The sequence below is a fragment of the Pan troglodytes genome, chromosome 21 (assembly GCF_028858775.2).
Source record: "Pan troglodytes isolate AG18354 chromosome 21, NHGRI_mPanTro3-v2.0_pri, whole genome shotgun sequence".
In the NCBI taxonomy this organism is placed as follows: domain Eukaryota; kingdom Metazoa; phylum Chordata; class Mammalia; order Primates; family Hominidae; genus Pan; species Pan troglodytes.
In genome coordinates, this window is record NC_072419.2 from 49771438 (window position 1) to 49785761 (window position 14324).

General features: G+C 50.5%; 1 protein-coding gene across 14 annotated transcripts in view; it reads left to right on the top strand.

The window, feature by feature from the left end:
* The first annotated feature begins 2186 nt into the window (after positions 1-2186).
* L3MBTL1 (L3MBTL histone methyl-lysine binding protein 1) overlaps positions 2187-14324 on the top strand; it is a 43281-nt gene continuing 31143 nt past the window's right edge. For 9 of the 14 annotated variants that reach the window (XR_010154030.1, XR_010154031.1, XM_016937937.3 and 6 more), the window contains exons 1-7: positions 2188-2259; positions 7994-8139; positions 8338-8561; positions 9134-9275; positions 9508-9658; positions 9791-9914; positions 10592-10676. Coding sequence is in view for 12 of the 14 variants with exons in the window: in XM_016937937.3 (XP_016793426.1) it covers positions 8004-8139; positions 8338-8561; positions 9134-9275; positions 9508-9658; positions 9791-9914; positions 10592-10676 (862 nt within the window). In the remaining 2 variants the exon portion in view is untranslated. Of the gene's footprint in view, positions 2260-7993; positions 8140-8337; positions 8562-8906; positions 9276-9507; positions 9659-9790; positions 9915-10591; positions 10677-14324 lie in introns of those variants that run through there. The other 5 variants (XM_016937940.4, XM_016937941.4, XM_063802533.1 and 2 more) reach the window with 2 other exon arrangements.

The window sequence follows — 14324 nt, forward strand, 5'->3', positions numbered from 1 at the left end:
CTGTGAACTTGTGAAGAGGGGGCTATCACTTGAGGGGAGGACTGGACTTGCTTACTTGCTCCTGAAGGCAGACTGGTACTGGAAGGGGAAACTCTGGCTTCATGAGGCAGAAACTTCTCCAAATCATATTAACGTGGGAGCAGCTCTTCACCCCAGGATTTGGTGATCTTGATACCTGGTTTGTTTGCTTGACCCCTGTTCAAGCCAACAAGCCAGGTATCAAGACCACAAAAATACAGTTTTTTTCTTGGGTGAGGGGAGAGATTTTTTGTTTGTTTAGACAGGATTTCTCTCTGTTGCCCAGGCTGGAGTGCAGTGGCTCACTCATGGCCCACTTCAGCCTTGAGCTCCTGGACTCAAGCGACCCTCTCACCTCAGCCTCCCTAGTAGCTAGGGAGGACTACAGTTATGCGCCACCACACCCAGCTAATTTTTTTTTTTTTTTTTTTTTTTTGTAGAGACAGGATTTTGCCATGTTGCCCAGGCTGGTCTCAAACTCCTGGGCTCAAGCAATCCTCCCACCTCAGCCTCCCAAAGTGCCGGGATTACAGGCATGAGGCACAAAAATACTGTCGATAGCCAGAAAAATAATGTCTTAGCAACTCACATCCATGTTAGTTGTTTGTTTCTAGGTCTTGCTAGCTCAAATTCCACTTATCAGTCTTAATCACCATCTAAAAGATGCCTTTGTTTTTGAGAATCCATGTGTTTGTGTAGGTTCACCACTTTCTTTTAATCTTCTGAATACCTAAAATAAACCTTTGAAATCTAGATCAAGCACAGTCTAGGTTGAGATGAGAGAATACTGAGCGGATGGTTGTGTATGTATCAATGTGTAGAAAAAGGCATCCATTGTTATGGCAACCAGCATCCTTAACTGATGCAATCCTGTTCCCAATAATATGAGATGTGATTAAAAATTGACACTGCAGCAAGGAAGAACACATGCAATGCGTTGGCGTGGCAACCAGAATAGTTAAATTCTGCATAAATTTAAACCTGTCGATCACAGCAATTTGGAGAATTTGCCTACATTTCATTAGGAACCCTTTTCTCATCTGGCCTGGGAGGGAATCAGGAGCCTGGAGGTCTGACATGTGGCCATGACTTAAGGCCAAGTAAAATCAAGGGATTAAATTAAATCATTGTTTCTGTAAAAACAAGGGATTAAATTAAATCATTGGTGTGGGAGAGGGGGCTGGATGGTGGTCTGTACCAAAAGTTACCCTGTTTTCATCTGCATACCCTACATCATTTAGTCACTCAGATATTTATTAAGCACCCACTCTGTGCCCCGCTCTGGGCTAGGTACTAGGAATACAAAAACTAGTATTTCCTACCCTCTTGGAGCTTGAAACCTCTTCGCCTCTTGAATTACTCAAATCTATGTGAAGTGCCAGCTGTGGTATGTGTAAGCGAGACAGGTATCTTGTGTTACCAGAACCAATAACAAGGAGATTTGATTAATTAGAGAGATCAGGTGGAGGCGAAGAGATCAGTCAAAGTGAAGCAGAGAGGGGCAGTGACTGCTACACCACCACAGGAACCCAAACTGAAAACGACCATACGCCATCAAGTGGGTGATAGTCTTTACCAATGTCGAAATGGAGGACCTGGGGGATAGTGATGTTACCCAGCCCGTGGCAGTGGGGTCACCCAAAAGTAGACGCGGCTAATGCCGCTCTTTATGCCCGGCAGGGCCAGGACCAGAGCCCCCGCACGAGGGTTCCTCTCTCCGGTCGCACGTGCCCTTCACCCTTCCTGAGGCCGTTTTCTGACGCTCCTGAGCTCCCCTCCAGGGTGAGGGCAGGCGCGGTGGGAAGGCGTTGGACAGAGCAGACACTCGGCTGGGGTGCGTGCCTGGGTGCAGCCTCGTCTTTTGTCACTAACCACTCAGCTCGGTAGCCCTCCAGGCTCTCTCTTCGAGCTCCGCGGTCCCTGCGCCCCCGCTGCGCTCTGCTAGCTGTGATGCAGGGGTTCGGGGGCAGGAAAAATCTCGACCCGCCACGCCCGTGCGGCAAACCTGTCCTAGGTTGAGGGGGCATGAGGCGCGCACAACCAGGGCCTCGAAGGCAGGCAAGAGGGCGCGGGCGCCACAGAAGCCGGGGCCTGCGCCTGGGCCGTGCAGATGTGCCCGGCGCTCGGGCCCCGCGCTCTGCGTCCTGCAGGGAGGCGGACCCGCCCCCCCGAGCGCGCAGGCGCGCGGCGCCCGGCTCGGACCGTAGCTAGGCGCTGGGCGGCCACCGGCTGGCCAAGCAGGTAAGCACCCAGCGGTGCGTGGGCTCAGATCTTGCGTCCCCTGGGCGCCGCGCCACCCCGCTCCGTCCAGGGCGGCGAGGGCTCAGGTCTGTGGCCCCGGCGTCTCGCTCCTTCCGAGCGCCTCCGGCGGGGGGCGCGGGCTGGGGAGGAGGTTCGGGAAAACGCCGGGGAAAGCGGTCTGGGCGGAGCGCGCAGGGGACCAGGCGGGTGCGGGACTCCAGGCCCAGCCGACCCTGCGGCGTGGCTTCGGGCTGCGATCAGGAGGGGCGAGGAGGGTGGAGGCTGCGTGTTTGGAGATACGCAATCAATTAAGAGTTTTTTTATTAATGGAAAGGTGTGGAGGGCGGGGTTTTGGTTTTCTTGGGAAATGAATGAGTCATTTGGCAAACTTTCCTACCATTAATTTTCGATTTTTATAATGGAATATGGAATTTTTTTTGTTTCTCTTTTTTTTTTTTTTTTGGCCATAAAGAGAAAGAATAAAAAGAATTCCGCCATTTTAGCGTTTTAAAAAGTAACCGTTCTGCGGAACTGTCGGATCAGTGACCGCCCCGCCCGCCTTTGCCTATACCAGTCCCGGGAGGCTGGTGGCGGGTCCCGATCCTGGAACCCTGCGCTCAGGGCCGCTTCCGTCCCCTCCCGCGTCCGGGAAGCAGCTGCGGCGAGGGGCGGGGCCGAGGCCCCAAGTTTGTAGCGCTCAGCCTTGCTGTGTGTTGTTTTCTGGGTAGCTGTCGAGGGCTCTACTCCCCACCCAACACCTATAGTGAGGACATTTATTGGTCGTTTTTGTACACAAGGCCTTGGAAGGCAAGGGATTGAGAAAACCTTGTCAGACATCAAGAGAAAATACCCATGGACACATTCAGCCAACAGATATTTATTGAGCATCTGCTATGTGCACGGCTCTGGGCTGGGGCTACAATGGTTGTTTTAGGTCGGGTCCTCCGAAACAGACTCCGATAGCAAGATTTGAGTGTAGGTTTATCGGAGTGCTCTTGCGAATATCACCAGTAGGGGAATGACGGGTTGGGCGGAAGAAGAAGCTGAACTGCCGATGTAGTCTCAACAGAGGCCTCAGCCTGACCTAATGGAAGCTCTGGAACTGAGATGGCCCTGCAGAGGTGTTCCAAAGTAAGGCAAGGGGGTGGGGTCTTTACACCTCATAGCAACTCGTCATTGGCTGGCGGCTTCTAGGAGAGCCTTCAAGTGAGGTAGCTCCCTAGGCTCAGAGCAGTTCCAAGAGAGGCTGACGGCAGAAGGCTGAAAACTTTCTTCAGTGTCCACCAGAAACCCAGACTCTTCTGAGTCCCCCCTCACTTCATGGCAGACTCCTTCTCAGTCCCTTTTGCTAGACCCTTTTCTTCTTCCCAACCTATAAATGTGGGTGTGCTCCAAAGTTCCCACTTTTTTCTTTATACTCAGTTATGTGGTTTTTTCTTTTTTCTTTCTTTCTTTCTCTCTCTCTCCTTCCTTCCTTCCTCTCCTTCCCTCCCCTCCCCTGCCCTCCCCTCCCCTTTCTCTCTGACAGGGTCTTGCTCTGTCGCCCAGGCTCGAGTGTAGTGGTGTGATCATAGCTCAAGCAACCCTCCCACCTCAGCCTCCCCAGTAGCTGGGACCACAGGGGTGCACCACCATGTTCAGCTAATTTTTAAAATCTTTTGTTGAGGCTGAGGCCTCACTATGTTGGCCATGCTGGTCTCAAACTCCTGGGCTCAAGTGATCCTCCCACCTTGGCCTCCCAAAGTGCTAGGATTACAGGCATGAGCCACCAGGCCTCGCCCCAGTTCTGTGGTTTTAAATGCCATCTACACATGCTGGTCTTCAAATTTATACCTCCAGCCCTAACCTCATCCATTATCTCCAGAATATAAGCTTCATGAGAGCATTTTGTCATGTTTGTGACTGTAACCCCAGAGCACAGAATGGTGGTGACACCTACTTGGTCCTCCCATGCTTGCTGGAAAAGAGGCAGCGAACCCAAACAGAAACGTAGTCTTCAAATCCAGCTTCTTCAATACACCTGAGATGTGACAGGTTTTGACACAGAGTGAAATTCTTTCAGAAGTAACCACATTCACTCTTAACTGCCAGTGTTTCAAATAAAAAGATTAACTCTATTTATTTATTTATTTATTTATTTATTGAGACAGGGTCTCATTTTGTCACTCAGGCTGGAGTGCAGTGGCGCGATCTTGGCTCACTGCAACCTCCACCTCCTGGGTTCAAGGGATTCTCCTGCCTCAGCCTCCTGAGTAGCTGGGATAACAGGCGTGTTCCACCATGCCCAGCTAAATTTTTGTATTTTTGGTAGAGATGGAGTTTCAACATGTTGCCCAGGCTGGTTTTGAACTCCTGGCCTCAACTGATTGGCCTCCCAAAGTGTTGGGATTACAGGTGTGAGCCACCACGCCTGGCCTGCCTGGCTAACTTTTATACTTTTTGTAGAGATGGGGTTTCACCATGTTGCCCAGGCTGGTCTCCAACTCCTGAGCTCAAAGCGATCCACCCACCTTGGCCTCCCAAAGTGCTGGGATTACAGGCGTGAGCCACCACGTCCAGCCTAACTCTATTTAAAGGTATTTAAAATAGTACAAGTACTTCAGCTGTGCAAAGCAAATTGGAATTGAAATTCAGGGAATTATGTTTTATAATTTTCTTTCTTTCTTTCTTTCTTTTTTTTTTTTTTTTGAGGTGGAGTCTTATTCTGTTGCCCAGGCTGGAGTGCAGTGGCATGATCTTGGCTTACCGCAACCTCCACCTCCTGGGTTCAAGCAATTCTCCTGCCTCAGCCTCCCAAATAGCTGGGATTACAGGCGCCTGCCACCACACCTGGCTATTTTTTTTTTAATTTTTTTGTGTTTTTAGTAGCAATGGGGTTTCACCATGTTGGTCAGACTGGTCTTGAACTCCTGACCTCAGGTGATCTACCCACCTCGGCTTCCCAAAGTGCTGGGATTAGAGGCGTGAGCCACTGCGCCCAGCTAATTTTTTTTTTTTTCTTTAGAGACAGGGTCTCGCTCTGTCACCTAGACCGGAGTACAGTGGTGAGATCATGGCTCACTGCAGCCTTGACCTCCCGGGCTCAAGCAATCCTCCTGCCTCAGCCTCTGGAGTAGTTGGGACTACAGGCATATACTGCAACACCTGGCTTATTTTTATTTTTTAATTTTTTATAGAGACAGAGTCTCCCTGTGTTGCCTAGGCTGGTCTTGAACTCTTGGGCTCAAGCAGTCCTCCCACCTCAGCCTCCAAAGTACTGGGATTACAGGTGTGAGCCACTGCATTGGGCCCATACAGTGTTTTTTTGTTTTGGTTTTGGTTTTTTGTTTTTGAGACGGCGTCTTGCTCTGTCTCCCAGGCTGGAGTACAGTGGGACGATCTCGGCTCACTGCAACCTCTACCCTCCACCTCCCGGGTTCAAGCGATTCTCCTGCCTCAGCCTCCCCAGTAGCTGGGATTACAGGCACATGGCACCAAGCCGGCCCCATACACTGTTTTTTATTAACAAGTTCAAGTTACTGAAATCCAACACAAGGACTTACTAAGCACCTACTATGTGCCAGGTACTAAGTGTTGGGGATACAGCAATGAATAAGACAGACGGTCAGCATTTATGTGGAGATGACTGATCAAACACAGAAATAAATAATTGAAGATCACTATTGATTATAATGAAGGATGAGAAAGAAAGAAATATATAATAGTAATGAGACAGATAGTGGTGGGATGGGGTGAGGGGTGTGCTGCTGCTTTAAATTCCTTGGTCAGGCCGGACTCGATGGCTCACGCCTATAAACCCAGCACTTTGGGAGGCCGAGGTGGGCGGATCACCTGAGGTCAGGAGTTCCAGTCCAGCCTGGCAACATGGTGAAACCCCGTCTCTACTAAAAATACAAAAAATAGCCAGGCTATGTGGTATGTGCCTGTAATCCCACCTAGTCAGGAGGCTGAGGTAGGAGAATTGCTTGAACCTGGGAGGCAGAGGTTGCAGTCAGCCGAGATGGTACCACTGCCCTCTAGCCTGGGCAACAGAGTGAGACTCCATCTCAAAAAAAAAAAAAAAAATTGGTAAAGAAAGACCTCTTCTGAGGAGGTGACTATTGAGTTAAGGCCTGGAGGATGGGAAGGAGCCAGTCAAGCAGAGAGCTTGGGGAAGAGCATTCCAGAGGGAGGGAAGAGCAAGGGCAAAGGCTGTGAGTGGGAATGTTGGTCAAGCAATAGAAGGAAACCAGAGTCTGTTGAGTGCAGAGAACAGGGGAAGAGTGGTGGAGGATGAGGCCAGAGGGAAAAGCAGAGGTCAGATTTTCTAGGGCAAAGCACTTTGATTTTACTGTAAGGGCAATAGAGAGCCACTGAAGAATTTAGATAGGGAAATTATGTGATTTGGTTTATGTTTTTAAAACTTTTTCAACTGGAGAGTAGACTGTAGGGGTGCAGGAAAGGAAGCAGGGAGATGGGTTAGAAGGCAATTTCAGAAGTCCAAAGAGAGCTGATGTTGGCTGGGACTAGCATGGCAGCAATGGAGATGGAGAGAAGTGGTTAGACCTTCAGTGTGTTTTGGAGGTAGCACTGACAGGCCGATTTTAATACGTCTAAAGCTGTGCTGTCCAATACAATAGTCATAGCTACTGTTGCTATTTATTTACTTATTTCTTGTCAGAGACAGGGTCTTGCTATGTTGCCCAGGCTAGCCTCAAACTCCTGGGCTCAAGCCATCCTCCCGTGTCAGTCTCCAGAGAACTTGGGACTACAGGCATGCACCACTGTACCTACCTTCTGGTCACTATTTAAATTTAATTAAAATTAAATAAAATAAAAAATTCAGTTCCTCAGTCATAGTAGCCCATTTCAAGTGCTCAGTAGCCACATGTGGCTAGTGGCTACTGTGTTGGACAGTTTAATTATTGGACATTCTCATTATCACAGAAAATTCTACTGGACAGTGCTGGTAAGGCAAGTAGGACAGTGGTCAGTACATTTTAGGTGCTGAGTAAATAGATATTAAGTATATTCTTTGTATCTCTAGGTCTTTTTCTTTATGTCTTTACCTGTTGAATGAACTGTGAAATGCTTCTACTGCCTTTGCATTATTAAAACAAAATCACGTACTGACTTGACTGCGTTTTCGTACACTATGTCTTTGCTCTTCAGATGCATACATTTGTTCAGCAGATGTCTGAGTGCCCACCCTGTGCTTGGGGTTGGAGGGAGTGGTGGACAGGGCCATAAAAGAACATGATCAGGAAAGATCCCACCTCCCAGGAAGATGAACCCTGTATGGGTGAAGGAAAACCTGGTACTTGAGGTCTCTGAATCCCCAGAGGGAGGAGGGAGTGATTCCAGTGGGGATAGAGGTGGGGTCAAGAAAAAGGTGAGTTTGGATGTGGCCTGGGCTATGTCCTGGAGACAACTGGCCACACAGAACCTTGACCTGAGTCATGCTCCCCAGAGTCAGTTTTGTACATCACAGTTTACAAAGTACCCTCACACATGCCACCCTACCCATCCTTACCATCCTTACAGAGACTGGGGAGGTGCAGGGCCTGGCCAGAACAGGAGCCAGACCTGATGCTGGTCTCTGAAGACACCCTACTCCCCACAGGACTGAGGCCTTTCTCTGCAGGTCACGGGTTTGAAGGTGGCTAGCTTCTCAAGCCCCATCCCTTCACATCTCCATTGCTGCTGTAACAAAGGTCCCCACCTGATCACCCTGGGGGCTATGTTTGGCTTGTAGGCCTGCCAGGATGGAAGGGCATGCTGAAATGGAGATGCTGAGGACACTGAAGGGGCCTTCCACAGGGGAGGTCAGCATGCACTTGGTGGCCGGAGACAGCCCTGGTTCTGGTCCTCACCTGCCCGCAACTGCCTTCATCATTCCAGGTGAGTCAAGCTAGGGTAGGAGTCTGGGAAGGAAGAGCATCTCTGTACCTGCTCAAGCAAGTGTGGATCCTGGAGAGGGGATGACCGTTTTCACTCTCCTCCACCTGCCTTCCTTCACATGCCTACACATGCATGGCCGGATTGAGGTAGGGCCACTAGACTCACCTGTGTCCTGTCTATTTATATATCTGTTTACAGCCAGTTCGGCCACCCTCGGCCTGCCCAGCAGTGCCCTGGATGTGTCTTGCTTTCCCCGGGAGCCAATCCATGTGGGTGCCCCGGAGCAAGTGGCCGGCTGCGAACCAGTTTCTGCCACCGTCCTGCCGCAGCTTAGCGCCGGGCCGGCCAGCTCCAGCACCAGCACAGTGCGGCTTCTGGAATGGACAGAGGCCGCGGCCCCGCCCCCAGGGGGCGGCCTGCGGGTCAGTGTCTGTGGGGATTGGCTAAGCCTCGTAAACCACAGCCATGGGGCGGGGCTTACAGGCCCGGAGGCCGGACCTGAGACGGAAGTGGGGGAAGCTGGCTCAGATGATGGGCCCTAGGGGTGGGCTTTGAGTGAGGGACTCTCGGGGCGTGGCTTGAGTTGAAGCACTCCTAGGCCCTGGGGACTATGGGGGCGTGGCTTGGAGTGAGGCACTCTGGGACTGGGCCTGTGGGTGTCTGGGGCGTGGCTTAGACTGGGGCACCCTGAGTGGGCCTGTGGTAGTTTGGGGGCGTGGCTTAGAGTGGGGTACCGTGGGACTGGGCCTGTGGGAGCCTGGGGGCGTGGCTTAGAGTGGGGCACCCTGGGACTGGACCCCGCAGGTGCTTGGGGGCGTAGCCTGGAGTGAGGGTTTGGCTGGTATAGCTTGGAGTGAGGCGCCCTGGCGTGGAGTCTTGAGGCCTGCTGAGGGCGTGAGCTGGCATGAGGCGAAGAGAGGGCCATGGCACCGACTCCGAGGTGGGTCAAGGACCCGTACGGGAGTCGCAATCCTCAGACCCTCCCGCGCTCCAGTTCCGGATAAGCGAGTATAAGCCGCTGAACATGGCGGGAGTGGAGCAGCCCCCGAGCCCCGAGCTGCGGCAGGAAGGCGTGACCGAATACGAAGATGGCGGGGCCCCGGCGGGAGATGGCGAGGCGGGCCCCCGACAGGCGGGTAGGAGCCCCGCTCCCCAGGCCCTGAGCTGGGCCCTGTGCGGGTGGGGCGAGGCCTGAGCCCCAGAAGGTTCGGGGGCGGGGCCCGGGGTGGTCCTGGGGTGGAGAAGGCTGGAGGAGGCCATCCGATGCGGAGATGGACCCAGGCGGAGGCAGGGCCTGAGGGGGCGTGGGCGGAGCCTGAGTGTGGCTGCTATGGGGAGGGAGGCCTGAGGCCCATTTGGCCCCCGCAGAGGACCACCCCCAGAATCCTCCAGAAGATCCCAATCAGGACCCCCCAGAGGATGATAGCACCTGTCAGTGCCAGGCGTGCGGGCCTCACCAAGCCGCGGGTCCAGAACTTGGTTCCTCTAATGATGGCTGCCCTCAGCTGTTCCAGGAGCGGTAAGGGGAGGAGGTCGCAGCCCTACTTGCTCCACCTTCAGCCCCCAAAGCCTCATTCCTGTTCAGGGGTTAGGAGAGGGGCTGGGTGGTGCAGGGCGGGTGGTTCTTTCCCTAAGGCTGGCCCTTCCTCAGGTCAGTCATAGTGGAGAACTCCTCAGGCTCTACCAGCGCTTCTGAGCTCCTCAAACCCATGAAGAAGAGGAAGCGCAGGGAATACCAGAGCCCATCAGAGGAGGAGTCGGAGCCAGAGGCCATGGTAGGAAGAGGGCAGTGGGGAAGGGAGCGGGAAGCTATAGCCTATGCCTCAATTCCCACTGTCCCCTCCATCAATCCAGATTATGGAGCTGGGCCAGAGAAGACATGCATAATGACTCACTCATCATATTTTGGGGTCCCATCCTGAGTTAGGTCCTATACCTGGTTGAAGGGAAATGAATTAATCACTCTCTTGATTTTCCAGAGCTCCCATCTCAGTTTAGTGTCAAGGTTAAGACATAGTCAGGTGAACTAGCACCCAAAGTACATGTGCAGGCAGCTGGAAAACTCCATCACTGGAGTCCAGTGCCTAGGCCAAAGGCCGGGGAACACCCAGGGCTCTAGCTGCAGAAGCTGGAAGGGACAGAGCATGAATTCTACTGGGCGTGTAAGAGCATCACAAAGGAAGTTTTTGTGTACTCAGTTTGTCTACCAGATAATAAGGAGAGTTGTAGTCAGGCTGTTTAATTAGGATGTGCATGCTCATGTGAGTCTGTGCTCAAGTGATAGGGGGATGTCTGCTGGAGCTGCACTCCTGCTGGCGGCCTAGAAGAAATTCTGCCTGTTTGGGGCAGAACACCACATGGCCAGAGAGCCAGGTAGGGGCCAGGATCAGACCCTAGGGCTTCATCCCAAACCATGAGGAGAAGAAGCTGGGATCAGGCTTGCCTTCTACAGGAGAAGCAAGAAGAAGGAAAGGACCCAGAGGGACAACCCACTGCTAGCACCCCAGAGAGTGAGGAGTGGAGCAGCAGCCAGCCTGGTACGGTGGCTTGTGTGTATATATATTCGTGTGAGGTGTGTATATACCTTTGGAGGTGTGAGGCTGAGAATGTGGGTTATGATTGTGATGGTAGGTTGTACATGCATAAATGAGCATGAGTTAGTGTGTGTGAAAGAGAGAGAGACAGTGAGAGACTATTTTGGGTTTGTGTATTACTGTATGTGTTTTCTTGGGAGTTATATCATGTGTTTGTTTATCCTCTATTATCCAGTCATGACTAGGCCCCAGTGCCAGGGAGATCTTGGCTCAATTTTTGAAGACTTGAGTAACTTTTACTGGCACCACATGTCATTGCTTCTCTTTAGTGGTGGGGCAAGCCTGCACTGGTCATTGGTCTAACATTCCTGTTTGGAACCCTATTCTCACTCTTTGATTCTAAGAAAAATGGAGCAGAGGTCATTCATATCTCCAACCTTCAGGCCTTCTCAATTACCATCTCCACATTTCCCACGTGACAACTGTCAACTGTAGCTAAGTAGCATACTTGTAATCACATAGATACTGTGTAGCAGTTTGTTTAATGTCTCTCTTCTGCCCTCAAAACCATCAACACAAGGACAGTATCTGTTTTTTTTTTTTCTTTTTTAAAATGTTTTAAATTAAAATTTTTGGAGGGTGACCGGGTCTTGCTCTGTTGCCCAGGCTGGAGTAAAGTGGTGCAAACACAGCTCACTGAAGCCTTGACCTCCTAGGCTCAAGCAGTCTTCCACTTCAACCTCCTGAGTAGCTGGGACCACAGGTGCATGCCACCATGCATGGCTAATTTTTTAAATTTTTTTATAGAGATGGGGATCTTACTTTGTTGCTCAGGCTGGTCTCGAACTCCTGGGCTCAAGCAGTCCTCCTGCCTAGGCTTCCCAAAGTTCTGGGATTACAGGTGTGAGGTACCACGCCTGGCTGTCTTTTTTTTTTTTTTTTCTTTGAGACGGAGTTTCACTCTGTTGCCCAGGCTAGAGTGCAGTAGCGCCATCTTGGCTCATTGCAACCTCCACCTCTTGGGTTCCAGCAATTCTTCTGCCTCAGTCTCCTGAGTAGCTGGGACTACAGGCACATGCCACCACATGTGGCTAATTTTTGTGTTAATAGAGACAGGGTTTCACCATGTTGGCCAGGCTGGTCTCGAACTCTTACCTCAGGTTATCTGCCCACCTCAGCCTCCCAAGTGGTGGGATTACAGGAGTGAGCCAAGGCACCCAGCCTTTTTTTTAATTTTAATTTTTAATTTAAGAAATGGAGTTTCACTCTATTGCCCAAGCTGGCATGTAGAGCTGTTCACAGACACACTACAGCCTGGGACTCCTGGGCTCAAGGGATCCTCCTGCCCCAGCCTCCTGAGTAGCAGCGATTATAGGCATGTGCCATTGCACTTGGTTCTTGTATCTGTTTTATTAATCATTTTATCCCTGGTGCTTAGCTAGAGCCTGGTATGGAATAGGTTCTCAATCAGTGTTTGTTCAGTGGATGAATGGATTGAATGGATGATTGTATGTTGATGGTTTCTCTTGGACTATGGCTTAGTTGCCTCAGTCACTGTCTTTCCCGTCCCACAGAGAACCAGACAGATGAGGTCATTTCTTAGGACATTATCCTGCCTTGATGGATCCAGTGCCAGCTGGAGGAGCCCAATCTGCACCCAGGGCTCTGAACTTTTTATAGTGCTTCTTCCAACTTCTGCCCATTGTAGCTAAACCAGAACTTCACTATTATGTCTCACCCATGGTATTCATATCAGAAGGCAAAGGTTTAGCTCTCTTTGGTTTATGGCCTCTTAAGACTTATGCAGAGGAAAGAAGCAGTGTCTTAACTCCTGTGGGCTCAACTGCTGTATCTTACTTAGATAAATAGATTCATAAATCAACATTCTTTTAGCTGGGTCCTGTTGACCAGTACAAATCTTTTGAAGCATACTACTCACTGTCTCAACTGTGAATATTAGTGTGACATTTTCCCCCAACGCCTTTTTTTTTTTTTCGTTTTCCAAGGAAAGAAACTGTATCAGTAGACAGAAGTTTGCATCTATGACTGAAATGTTTTCTCATTTTCAGAGTCTTCTGACAGAAGAATCTGGGGGATAGGAATGGGGGTTGGGATTGCTTGAGTTTCTTGTATGTGGGAAGAATCTATGTTTGAGCTATACTCTATTTGGCAGTTTGATGGCCAGCTGTTCAATTCACGTCCCACAGACCTGACATACCTAGTGCTGACGGAGTGCTCCAGTAGTTTAAGAGTTAAAAACATGTGACTCATATGCCCATTCGGGCCTTCTGTCTCATAGATCTTCTCCTTTTCGATAACCATATTTTGTGAATGATGATTTTCTAACACACCATTGCAAGTTTCTACAACTTACTTAGTCGTTAATAGATATTCTGACTGTGTTCACAGTTATAGTAGTCCCCTTTTATCTGCAGGGAATACATTCCAAGAACCCCAGTGGACGCTTGAAACCATGGATAGTACTGAACTCTATGGATACTGTGTTTTTTCCTATCCATACCTACGATAAAGGTATGATAAATAATACACTTTAAGGCCGGGCACGGTGGCTCATGCCTGTAATCCTAGCACTTTGGGAGGCCGAGGCAGGCGGATCATGAGGTAGGAGTTTGAGACCACCCTGGCCAACATGGTGAAACCCCATCTCTACTAAAAATACAAAAAAAAAAAAAGCCAGGCATGGTGGCTCGCGCCTGTAATCTCAGCTACTCGGGAGGGTGAGGCAGGAGAATTGCTTGAACCTGGGAGGAGGAGGTTGCAGTGAGCCGAGATTGCGCCACTGCACTCCAACCTAGGCAACAGACCAAGACTCTGTCTCAGGGGAAAAAAAAAGAAAAAAAAGAATACACTTTAAGGCTAGGCATGGTCCCTGTAATCCCAGCACTTTGGGAGGCTGAGGTGGATGGATCACTTGAGCTCAGGAATTCGAGACCAGCCCAGGTAACATGGTGAAACCCTGTCTCTGCAAAAAATACAAATATTAGCTGGGCATGGTGGTGAGCATCTGTGGTCCCAGCTACTTGGGAGGCTGAGGCTGGAGAATCGCTTGAACCCAGGAGGCAGAGGTTGCAGTGAGCTGAGAGTGCACCACTGCACTCCACCCTGTGTGACAGAAGGAAACCCTGACTCAAAAAAAAAAAAAAAAAAAAAGGCTGGGCGCAGTGGCTCACTCCTATAATCCCAGCACTTTGGGAGGCCGAAGCGGGCGGATCACCTGAGGTCGGGAGTTCGAGAGCAGCCTGACCAACATGGAGAAACCCCATCTCTACTAAAAATACAAAATTAGCCAGGCATGGCGTCGCATGCCTATAATCCCAGCTACTTAGGAGCCTGAGGCAGGAGAATCGCTTGAACCTGGGAGGCGGAGGATGCAGTGAGTTGAGATCGTGCCATTGCATTCCAGCCTAGGCAACAAGAGCAAAACTCCATCTCAAAAAAGAAAAAGAGATGAGGTCTTGCTGTATTGCCCAGGCTGGAGTACAGTAGTGATTCACAATGCAGTCATAGCACGTTGTAGCCTCAAGCTCCTGGGCTCAAGGGATCCTTCTACTTAAGCCTTCTGAGTAACTGGGACTACAGGCACCCTGCTCTTGGTTTTTTGTTTTTTCTAAATGGTGTCTTTTAAGGAGC